Source organism: Rhipicephalus sanguineus, unplaced genomic scaffold (assembly GCF_013339695.2).
Source record: "Rhipicephalus sanguineus isolate Rsan-2018 unplaced genomic scaffold, BIME_Rsan_1.4 Seq154, whole genome shotgun sequence".
Lineage (NCBI taxonomy): Eukaryota > Metazoa > Arthropoda > Arachnida > Ixodida > Ixodidae > Rhipicephalus > Rhipicephalus sanguineus.
In genome coordinates, this window is record NW_023614636.1 from 7537 (window position 1) to 20457 (window position 12921).

The 12921-nt window shown below is 41.4% G+C and overlaps 1 protein-coding gene across 1 annotated transcript; it reads left to right on the forward strand.

Annotated features, from left to right (window-relative positions):
* Positions 1-223: 223 nt before the first annotated feature.
* On the forward strand, positions 224-12628 carry LOC119376578 (BPTI/Kunitz domain-containing protein; the record flags this gene model as incomplete). The annotated part of the gene is made up of 4 exons (XM_037646365.2): positions 224-312; positions 5732-5905; positions 8482-8541; positions 12411-12628. Coding segments are annotated over 4 exons (526 nt in total), but the record flags the coding sequence as incomplete, so codon positions are not given.
* Positions 12629-12921: the final 293 nt, after the last annotated feature.

The following is a 12921-nucleotide window of genomic DNA, read 5'->3' on the forward strand; positions in this document are numbered from 1 at the left end:
GGCGCCCGATAACGCTATGGCGTTCTACTCTTCAAGGCGAAGCTCAAGAGTATTCCATGTTTTTTGTTTACGCTTAGCAGCGCGTTTGAAAATTTGGCAGTGAGAATGGGTGTTGTTAATATTGTGTGAAGTTTGACCGTGTGTAAGATGAAACATTTGACGGTTGCCATGCCCTATCCGCACTTTCCCATTTGCCTTAGGAAATGTTCGCTCTGTCTTGCAGGTGTACTGGATGTCTCGGCGGAGGTTCACTACCCGAGCACTGGAACGAAACCAAGTACAGCCACAATGTGACGTCAGAATATTCCGCCGGTAAGTTGATGCTACTCTTCTATATTAGGGCATATTGTGCGGGAAGCTCCTACTCGTAGAAGCATTGAGTGGTGGCCGGGAAATAGACCCCAGTGTTTGTGCTCTGCACCGATTATTCTGCATGCAGTAAACTTCCTTGCAGTAAACGTCCACTTGCATGACAGACGCCTCTCTGAAGCCATGTAACGGGAAAATTAGCAATTGTATGTTTTTGAAGATAGACCTCTGTCTATTTGCATTTTTGCGAAGTAGCGTCTGCCTTTCAATTCAACATCAGTGTCTTCAAGGCTCAATGCTTCTTCCTTAAGGTGTAATCCTGCAAACATCTCTGCAGGATTACAGCTCAATTTACATACACAAATTTACATTACATATAAAAATTTCAAGTGCATAAGAAATTATAATCGGCAGTGGAAGTATCTCCAATTATAATTGTGAAGAGGCAGAGACACGCTTATTTTCTTTCGCACTAACCATTGAAAAGGCTGCATCGTTGAGGGACATTATGGGGATGTAAGTAACCGCTATTAAGGTGCGTGCTTGTATTAAGGTACATTATCGCGACATCCCGTTTTTTGTCTTAAATAATTAAAAAAAAAACTGCGAAGGTAGTTATTCGAGAAGACATGGCACGAAATAACCTTATTTAGAAAGGTCGATTCTCGAAACTGCGTCTGAATATCGCACAACGTTTCCAATGTAACAAGCCTTTTAAACCAAAAGGCTTTGAAGTTCTCTCACTCGCGCTTCTGGTAATATGAACAATATATTGGAGAATATATGTTAGAGAAATGGAGGTTACAAGGCGTCATTTTAATTTGGTTGAACTTGTTTGTTACGAAGCGCAGGTCTTTCTGTGAAGGTTTCCAAGGCCATCTAGGATTTTTGTTCGCCGTTAAGTTAAAATGTCTTATTTTTCTTATTTTTTGAGCTACTAACTGTTTTGGACACTAAACGATGAATATGTAATTATCCCAACGAAACGAAGGTGTGGTTGATATGGTTTCTTAGAAGTAGTACTGATTTTCTGAAATCATCTAAATGCAGGCAGCGCGCTGGAATAGCGCTACGACACACGCATACCCGCTTGTCCGGGACAAGTCATTCTGGCACGTGCGTCTGTGGTAGCCCTCTCGCCTTCGTTCTCTTTTCAGGCTTATGCTTAAAGGCATCACCGCAATGAGGCGCAAGTTCGATTAATTAATCAAGTGGTTCCTGTAGTAGCCGATAAAGTCGAAGACCTGTTGTGGCACACTGTAACGTTTGCTAGATGAGTGGCGTAACTAACTTTTGTGCGACAAATGTTACCGCGGAACGGAAAGGCATAGGATGAGTCTGCTGAATGTGAAAGGGCGGGGGATAAGTTGGGGGAAGGGGGGGAGTCCTGTTGCCCTGATGTTACAAATACATCCGGCATACTATCCAAGTACACTGAGGTATTACCTCGTTAACAGCGCCTAGCACTACGCGGCTGGCGTCAGTCAAACCGTTTCAGGCCGCGCTACAAAGAAGCACCAAAATCGGTGCCTGACACCGGTGTTGCATATGGTAAACGCACCAGCCCCAAGCTGAGTTCCACAAAACTCTGAGCTGGGTGCAAGAAGCACCTCACGTACGTATGTAACTACTGAAACATGAAGGACAGGTACACCAACCAGTCCCATCTGGAATTATGAATCCTCGTATCACTGTAATAACGTGCGTACCTGCCTGATAGACATAACGCTATATGCGAGTGCTCTACGAGACAAAAGCACACTCTGCATTATCAAGCATGACGTGGTTGGAGATCTGAGAATGTATAAAACTGCAAGGGGAAAACCAGACAATAGTACTCTGATGTTCCTCTCTCAGACTATAAATCTTAATTAGCGCTTTAGGGGATCTTTAGCCAAAGTCTGACTAATTATTCGGTATTATCCGACAATAAATTAGCTCGATTGTAAGCTAGAGTACCCATGGAGAAGCTGAATGTACGGTGGGGCTCCAACTATACCCATATGGAGTTCAGCACAAGGGGTGTTCACGCAAGAGTGTTTCATGAAAGCCTAGAGCTTAGTATCTGAAGCTATCTCTCCAATGCTGCGGGTTTTTCACCTGCACGTAGGACACATTTTTGAAGCAAATTAAGAGAATAATTCTACGTTGTGTGTGTGTGTGTGTGTGTGTGTGTGTGTGTGTGTGTGTGTGTGTGTTGTTTTAGCTATACTTCCGCACGTTTGCATTTTTATGAGGTAGTATATGCCTCTTGTGCCATGATCAGTGTTTCAAGGTTCTAGGTTCTGAAGAATATTTCTTTCTTTAGGCGTAATCCCGCAAAGGTTATCAGTGGCCTTATTCTCTGTGGGCATTACATAAAGGTAAAATGCACTCACAGCCTATCCTGTTCTGGATGGGTTTTTCCGTTGTAATTGTGAAGACGTAGAAAGACGGTAATTTCCTTTCGGGGTAACCATCGTAAACACTACATCGTTCAGTGGCATTATGGGGAGGTAAGTCACCGTTAGGAAGCCGCGTGTTTCCATTATATAAACGACTGCGATAACGCGTTCTTTGTTGTAATTCTTAAAAAAAAACAAAGTACGAAGGTATTTATATAACAAGGCATGAATGAAATTGCCTTATTTGTAAAGGCTGATTCTCGAAGGACCGTCTGATTGTCCCTTCTCACTGCAGTTACAACGCGCAAGCGGGCATGTCACATGGTATTTTTTTTTATTTCGCGGAACCCAGAAAGAAGAAAAACACTAATACCTCATAGACAGAAAGCAAGAAACGGTCTAACTGCACCTTTTGCAAACCGATCGACAACTTTCTAACTGGAATTCTTTTGCCCGGCTTTTTGCTTCTGAAGTTGGTTAGATGTAATTAATATTGTCAAATAAACAATAAGCAGAACACAAAAATAGTGTGACGTACATGCAGCAACGTTCATTTGGTCGGGAAGTCATGAAGCCCGTCAGCATCTTTCAAACTCTGACTAGAATTAGCTGTAGAAACCCTATAGAAACAGTGAGCCTCGTTCTTGCTACTGTGAAACGGTTTACTGATGACATAGGCAATGTCAATATTCCGTACATACATCAGGTATGGTGTAGCAGTGCTGACAATCTATGTATGCATGTCTGGTATGATTATGTATGTATGTATGTATGTATGTATGTATGTATGTATGTATGTATTATGTATGTATGTATGTATGTATGTAGTATGTATGTATGCATGATGTATGTATGTATGTATATGTATGTATCATAGTGATTGTATGTATGTATGTATGTATGTATGTATGTATGTATGTATGTATGTATGCATTATTATGTATGTGTACTGTCGGCATAAATATTTATGTATGACTAGATGCTACAAAACTAAGTTTCCCAGCAATTTGTGACTCTATTCGGTCGAAATGCATAGTACATGTTTTTAGTGCGTTGTAGAAGAGGCCACCACTGTGCGGGGAGGATGAAATCCATGACTTAGAAGAAAAAGAAGGTCGCTTCCCCTTCGAGTCGTGTTAGGCCAATGTGTTAAGAGACCCTGCGAGTTTCTTTCTTTCCTCTCTCAGTCTTTCCTCTAGCTTCCTCTCTCTCTCTTAGCTGAGCGCCTGTGTCGCACAACCGACACATTAAGGTGATTCCACGGTGTGAAAAGAAGCAAGCTTGAAGCAAGGACGCAATAGCGCGAACAAAAACGGCAGGTTACTTGCCTCTGCGTACCTCTTGCGTCACCCACTAGGGAAACACCAGTGTTTTCGATTCCAACCGGCATCCACCAGACATGTTTTAGCCGATTCGAAATGACATATGCCCGCGAAGACTGCTAGACGCGCACTTATTGAAGTACGAGTGTATAGAATGCACAGTATGAGGATTACCGTATACTACTATGCAGTGTCTGATGTTGGAGGATGCGCTCGCTTTTTGCAGCTGAGAGAGAGTACGAAGCCACGTGCATCAGCGGACCATGTGCGGCGCCCGCCTCGACGAACGGACTATACCACGTGGGATGACTGTGTCTTGGAGATTATTCATAAGCAATATATTTTACTAGCCTGCCAATGTACTCACGTGGCTTTGCACTGTAGCAGCTATGTGGGTCTCTGATTATTTTTATAGCGTGATGGTCAGCACGATTGCTGAAAAGGCTTTGCTGGAGAAGCATGATTATGCTATTCTGTTATGAAAAAGAAAGATATCCTCTAACCTGTCATGTGCGAAGAGTGTGGCAGTAGCCAAATCTGTTTGATAGTGGAACGTAAAGTAAAATCTAATTGAGCCCGGTGATATTTTGCCTGGTGAAGCCGATTCAGTCTGAGTGTGCTCGATATGCCAGCTTTAAATTCGTAAATATACCGGTGTAAAGCCCAGGGATTCTAAGTTGCTTTGCCTTTGTCACGCCCTTGTGCTGCCCTGGGCAACACCGAAACTGTTTTGGTAGCTGTGCGCGCAAACACTTAAAAGGCTCATATAAAGATTTCCATGCATTTTCACACGAATATTGGATCGCTACAGATATGTGTAAACCCTCATTCAATGCTATGACCACCTAAGCACAAGGAAGCAATTATATATTGATAGCTATTGTATTGCTCGCACATAATGTTCAAATCGTGCCTGATAATGGTAACATGGCCGCTTTTCTACGATTTCAAATGATTTCTACAACGGAAGCTCATCTCTAAACTGGGTAAGTGTAAATTGTTATGGCAATTTAAAACAGAGAAAAAGATATGATTTAAGAACAATTGCTGTTTGGCCCGTCGAAATGGCGCCTGCGCGAGATTACATTGAAAAGTTTGTTCCAAATCTCGTCTGGTTAAACTAACACTCTGATAGCATGAGGCAGTATTTGCGAAGCAGCACTTGGCGTAGATTCGTCTAGTGTGGTGGCCCTCCAGGGCAAAACTGTCCCGGTTAATTGTCGTTAGCATTGCAAAGTGACGCACATGTCACAATAAAAGAAAGTTTCATAAACTGCAAGACGAGGGGAGCCATCATGAAAAATGAAATTTCCGTAATAACGGTGGAAACTAGCTATGTTTTCTTGGTGACAATAATTTTTAAAAGCTGAGACACGGGCCTAGCCAAGGGGGGGTTGGGGGGGGGTTCGACCCCCCCCCGAAATTTTTCAGTTTTGCTTGCACATATATACACGCGCACATACAAACGCACGCACGACATACATAAGTATGGTTGAAACCCCCCCGAAAAAAATTTCTGGCTGCGCCTCTGGCTGAGACTCAAACCTCGTAATTCGCTCATTAGTAAAGAAGAAAAGAAAAAAAAAGGATGGTTCGAATATATAATTCTTAATTGCTTCGCGAATTCGGCTGTTCCTCTATCACATCGGCACTGCTGTATACATTTGCATCATGGTTATTTTGTCGCACTGGCACCATTTCTTTGGGTTGCCGCAGTGGGACTGAACCCGGTGTGCAACGAGACCAAGTACCCCGGTCCCTGTGCTGGCTATTTTCCTCGTTATTTTTACAACAACGTGACCAAGACCTGCGAGAAGTTCATCTACGGAGGATGCAGGGCCAACGGCAACAACTTCGTGACTCTCGAAGAGTGCCAGAACACCTGCTGGGGTAAGCTGTCAATGAACTCTTTCTCAGTCCTATATTGACACACCTTCCGCTCTGTCCAATGTATGATTTTCCGCATGATAATGGGATTTGATAGACGATGGCTTCTTTGCATTCTGTGTACTGAAACAGAGCGGAAGGCGTGTCAATATCCGTCTTAGGGAGCATGAGCGTTCACTGTCAGACACGAAACCATTTTCACTCGCCGCCCATTGCAAACAATGCGGCTGCACACCATTCTTCGCCGACACTATGATTCTGTCACGTCATAGACAACAGACGGCAAGAGAAGTCATCGAAGCGTTCCACATTCAAAGGAAAGGAAAAAAATGTATCAGTCTACCATCTATCACGCTAAGTGACGCGGAATTTCAATACCTAAGCGCAACCTGCAGATGATTACAAAGTTTATATGTGTTCTGTTCCTTTTTTTGTGTTGTTCTTCACCTTTATATTAGCATGTTCTTCCGAATAAAAACCAGTTGCGAGTTAGCGCCCGTGTTGTGCACCTTCTTTTTCTCTGTCCTCGTCCGTCAGTGCGCTACTTAAATCATGATGTACTTGGTAACAGGCGCGCAAACATGCGAAAAATGTAGACACCTCAAAAGGCATCATAGTATCTTCTTTGCAGTCGACAATAAAGATACATACCTCCACTTGGTGCTATGTTGGCAGGGTGTTTTTTTTTTGCTACTGGACAAAACTCATGTACACCTGATTCATGAGGTCTTCCCGAATATTTCAAAAACACTGTGTCATGTTTTGAACCTTGCCTTATATCGGCGTCGCATTTTCTTCACAAGCACGTTGCTAATGAATTATGGAAAAAGTGCGTACTCGCCAGTTACCAGTAAGGACATATTAAGCACATCTTGCAAATTGAAAACTCCCAAGGGAAAAGAGCTGTTATGAACTGAAAGGTTCACGAACACAGCCCCACGAATCATTGCTAATAGAAGCTCTGCCATTGCTTTGAGTGCGTTGCGCTGGCGCTTTCCAGCTTGCAAAAAAAATTCAGGAGCCCTTCCCCTATTGGGAAACTGAAGCAAGCGAGGCTAGTTGTGTGCAACCCTGAACTAAGAACTTACTTTCTTTTTCTTTCTCTCTTTCTTTCTTTCTTCCTTTCTTTCTTTTTCTTTCTTTCTTTCTTTCTTTCTTTCTTTCTTTCATTCTTTCTTTCTTTCTCTCTTTCTTTCTTTCGTTCTCTCTTCCTTCCTTTCTTTCTTTCTTTTTTCCTTCTTTCTCTCTTTCTCTCTTTCTTTCTTTCTGTCTTTCTTTCTTTCTCTATTTCTCTCTTTCTCTTTTTCTTTCTTTCTCTCTTTCTTTCTTTCCTTCTTTCTTTCTTGCTTTCTTTCTTTCTCTCTTTCTTTCTCTCTTTCTTTTTTCTTTCTTTCTTTCTCTCTCTCTCTTTCTTTCTTCTCTCTCTTTCTTTCATTCTTTGTCTTTCTTTCTTTCTCACTTTCTCTCTTTCTTTTTCTTTCTTTCTCTCTTTCCTTCACACTTTCCCTCTTCTTTTTTCTTTCTTTCTCTCTTTCCTTCACACTGCGCAATGCTCCCTCCTAACTTGTTTCTTGGTCCTTCATCCACGCATTAGGCAGCGCCTCTTTCCTCTGTAAAATGAAGCCGATTGACGTCCAGTTGGGCGTAGCAAGGATAAAGTAAAGGATCTAGAAATAATGGATGTAGTAGTGGATGTAGTAAAGGGCATGCCAAGTGATTAAAAATGTAAATTATGCGATAACGCAAATCAAAGGTTGAATTAAGGTGAAGTTAATTGTGAACCCTATCAATTCAGGTTAATTAAAGCATAAAGGGCTATCCAAGTAAGTAAAATGCTAATTAACAGTCAATGAATGTAGTAAGTAGTCTCTGAAGTGCACAACGGTAATGAAAGTCTTACCAATGACATAAGGGGCTAAATGTAAATAAGGCCGAAAAAAGAGTAATGACATCTGATTTAATGCTTAATTTATTGAGAATCCCTTGTGAACTTAAAGTGAATATAGTACGAATGCTGTCCAATATTCGAACTCTGAAATAACAATGAATAGCACGTTAAATTGAGTTGAAAGTGACGCAAGTTTTATAGAGAATTAAAGGCGAATCAAAAGTTAATTAACTACTTGGCCACCAAGTCAGACCGTGAAGAAGCAGTGATGACCCTTAGGTGAGCCAAAGGCAACAAGCAATAGAAAGTAACAACGAAATCGACCGCGAAAGTTAAAATCATTTACTGAGTGTCTCGTAAGAGGAAATCCTTCCGCCTGTGCTCTCCTTCAACCCGCCGCTGTGCTCTAGTGGTTATGACACTCGACTGCTGACCCTAAGCTCGGGAGATGGAATCACGGCTGTGGCAGCCACATTTCGGTGGAGGCGTATTGCTGGAGGCCCATATACTTAAATTTAGGTGCACGGTAAAGAACCACAGATGGTCGAATTTTCCGGAACCCTCGACTACGGCGTCACTCATAATAATATGGTGGTTTTGGGACCTAAAACCCCATTACCTATGTTATTGCGCTCTCATTAGGTGCTACATAATAGGATCGTATTTTTCTTTAATTACTATGTCAATGCAGCGTCCCTGGACCAGAATGCTGTGGAGGAGGTTGGTGCCTTCGAACTTCCGTATCATCCATGTAAGTAGCTGCTAAGGGCATCAGTGATAAGTATTAATGGGTTTATCCAGTCAATAAATAGGAGAATAAAGTACAGACTACGGGTGTTTATGCTTCTGCACGTGCGTACGTGCGTCCATGTGCGTATTTGTGGTTATACACGTATGAAGTTTGTGGTCATGTGATAAGGTACTGTGGCGTGCGTTTTGCTTTCAATTACTTAACTATACAATGCCTTCATGCTATATGTGTCTAGTGCAGACACCTAGGGGTATGAAGGCATTGTATAGAGCATATGTAGCGGACGTTGATGTTCTGTTACACAGTGTCGATTCTGTGCCACATACCTTAGTTTTGTAGTTTCGTGTCAGCGATCCCTGACTGACCTTGTGTATGCTATTTCTTTCTTCATGACGTACTTTTATTCAATGAATGATTGCTCACGCACTTATTTTCCAACTCACGTTAACCGATCTTCGTGAATTCTGAATGTGTACCCCCCCTCCCCTTTATGCAATATACCAACAATTCATTCATTTTATTCATTCAGACTTTACTTCAAGACAATTACAATTTTCTTAGGAGGACGCAGAACAAGCCCGAAAGATGCCTGACTAGGCTACGTCCCGAGACAGCAGCTGCAGCAGTGCGATATCTGTCACTCACAATTTACATGAGTGCAAAATGACATGTATGGCCAATACAAGAACAGTAAAGAAACTACTCCTTTTTCGGTTTGAGAGGAAAAAAAGAACACGAAAAATGAAACGCAACAAACAGATGTGCAAATGTGGTCAGTGTCTGTTAAAAGGATTGTACGATATACATTATAGAGTATTAACAACACAGCAAGGCATGGGCCTAACTCAAGAAAATATGATTTCTTTTACTTGCTTTTTTAAATTGTTTTGGGGAGATCTATTTGAAGTAGTTTATTATCCATGGGTATTCGTTCAAGGTGTCGGGTATTAATGTGCGAATTTTTGTAAGCCGTAGTTCGTTCGTGGTCGGGATTTGACTATTTTTTCACGTAGTTCATAGGGGGTTTGCTTGGTGTGATATTTTTCAAAAGCGTTCTATTACTTGAATATTGGCGCATTAACTCCAGTGGCAATTTTAGTTTAGGTGCTTTATCGGCAATATAATATAGTAGCTGAATTAAGGAGTTGCACTCAAAGCGTATGGAATGTTCCAACTACTCGTATTGCCCGCTTTTGCGACGTTAAATGTGAGCTTAAGTTGGTCTCGGTGGTTGTAGACCACACCAGAGAGGGGTATGTGAGACGTGACTATAGAAGCGCATAGTAAAGCCTGTCGCTTAGCGCCAGGTGGTAGAAAGTGCCTGAATTTATTTACTAACCCGATTGCATTAGAGACATTAGTCCTTAGTGAGTCCACATGCGGTGTCCACGAAAGGTTCTCGTGAAATATTACCCTGGGAATCTGATGGTTGATATCTGTTGTAGTAGTGTTCCCTGAAATGTCAACGGTGGGGTTTGTTGATATGACGTTCCCTTAGCTTTGAAGTAGACGTATTTGTTTTCTTTGTGTTAAGTTGCAGTTTGTTAGCGTCCAACCAAAAGCTCTTTTTGTAACCATGTACTCGCATCCATAAAAATGTCATCCAAATTATTCCCGAAAACAAAAAAGAAGTTCGTGTCATCCGCATATAGTACTACACTTTTACGTCCTTCTATATTAAAGGGACACTAAAGAGAAACAATGAATTGGTTTAGATTGATAAAGTGTGCTCGGAGAACTCTTGTGTAGTTTCTTTCACCACCATAGGTTTATTATTAGAGGGGAAAACCAAGTTCAAAGTTTCCTTTTTAAATATCGCGCCGAACTTTGTAATTCGTGACGTAAAAGACTTCAAAGAGCATTTAACGTATTTTGGCGCCACTGGCTCGAAGAAATTTCCACAAACTCGTTATGTCAAGCCTCTGGCCCTCTCAGAGGACAACGTACTTCGATTTAACCGATTAGAAACTACGTAGGCCCAAGCAGGCGCCATCAAAGATATGTGACCTCACGGCAAATGGTGCGGGAATTCCAAGGTGGTGTCGCCACCTGTATTTTCTTTTTGCGTGTTTTCTCGCTTAATAAGCGTCTTCGCGCAGAAAGCGTGGTGTTTTCGGTATCGTGGAAGACTGCTTTACTAATGCGAGAAAAATCATTTTGCTCTTTAGTGTCCCTTTAACAATATCATACATATCAAGCAAAAACAGTACTCGTCCAAGAATGGACCCCTGAGGTACTCCATATTTTATAGGGTTAGTTTCACATTCAAAGTTATTGATGATTGGGTACTGTGACCTGTCAGTTAAGTAGTTTTATTAGAGACAGCACCGTGCGTATTTGTAGTTATACACGTATGAAGTATGAAGAACCGTAAAATGATAGTTTCCGAAAAAGAAGGTCGTGTTGTACACAGTCAAAGGCTTTCCCAAAGTGTAAAAAATACCTAGTATGAGGATTCCATTTTATATATTCTCAAGAATTGCTTCTTTAAACCCCAGGAAGGGCCTTTGAGACTACAATAAATGATAATGATGATGATTAATTGCTTGAAGTTTGTTAGTTCATGCACTGTTAACAGAAGCGAAATAAAAAGTTTTCACTTTAATTTAATCAAATCTTGCGTTGTAAAACACTGCGGCATGTCTCGTTTGATTGAGACACGCCGAGGTGGGGACCTCCGCATTGATTTTCACCGTCGGGGGTTCCTTAGCGGCCAACTAAACCTCAGTATATATACATGCGTTTCTGCATTTCTCCCGTATCAAAAGGTGGTCGCCGTGGTTGGGAACTGAAACGGCCTCGTCTGGCTTAGCAGCGCAGCACCACAGTAATTAAGACACCATGGCAGTGGTTCTGCATTTATTATGATGAAATAATGTGATGATTTAACCGAAGTTTCGAAAAGAATATTGACACAAGAACGTCTGTGAACAGCAATTGAACGATGGCAGCTAAGCTTCAATATCTCTTGAATTAACTCTCAATATCGGTCTCGCTTGGAATATAGAATTGTTCGAAATTGCATCCCAAATCCACTGATCATCACATTAGCAAACATTTTAACGATGGAAGCGGCGAATCGAGCTTTAACCCCCGGGTAATAGGACGGGAAAAAATTGGCGAACCCTTAAGCTTCGCCTTTAAGAGTTAAACGCAATAGCGATATCCGCGAGCGCGCGCGCACGCACCTACACGTTATCGCCTTCTCAATCGCTAGCCTGCCTTCGCCTTTCAGTGGAGACCTAAGCTATGCAGCAAGGAAAGCCAAAGTGCAAACGCCCTCCGGCTCCTATGTTTATTTGCATCTACCTCGAATATAATATATATATATATATATATATATATATATATATATATATATATATATATATATATATATATATATATATATATATATATATATATATATATATATATATATGTTGTGCGTGTGTGTCTGCATATACATACCTCGTAAGGAACAAACAGCGACGCTCGGATAGCGGGAACACAATAAAGAAGAGGTAGAATAGAACATTCTACTTGTCTTAAGCGTGTAAGCGTCTACTTGTCTTCACTACCATCTCTCACTCTCTATTACTGTATATATATATATATATATATATATATATATATATATATATATATATATATATATATGTATGTATGTATGTATGTATGTATGTATATATATATATATATATATATATATATATATATATATATATATATATATATATATATATATAAAGAGAGAGAGAGAGAGAAAGTATATGTATAGCGTCACAGTATATAGGGAACCTTTGAGAGCATTTTTTCTACATTTGCATGGTCCTTTTTTTACCTTAAAAGTGCAATATGTTACTAATGTTATTACCATTCATCCGCAGTTGCGCCACCTGAAGTGTGTACGTACCCGGCCGACACGGGACCCTGCAAGGCGTACATGACTCGCTTCTTCTACAACACCGAGACGAGGCGTTGTGAGCAGTTCGTCTACGGAGGCTGCGGAGGCAACGGCAACAACTTCCTAACCTACGATGCGTGCCAGAAGAAATGCAAGACGGTCTTCGGCGTCGTTCCCCACGCCTAAGGAAACATGACCGTGTTCAGAGGAAGAAGATGTCTTCGCGAGAAAGACGACTTCGAGGTCTTCACAGAATTACTACTAATAATAATAAAACCCTAAAGACTTGTTCTACTGTATCGCCATCAGTCATACGAACGTGAAATGAAAGTGCACCCGCAGTATGCTGCCTGTGTGTGTCCTTAACTAGCCGGCTTGCAAGGCATATTTCACTCGTGTAACACATGAAGGCGAAAACCTGGCTGCACTCATGGAAGAGGAATGAGCGGCAGTGAGCTAGTGAAAATTTTTGCCCTTAAATGAACCTTTTGTCC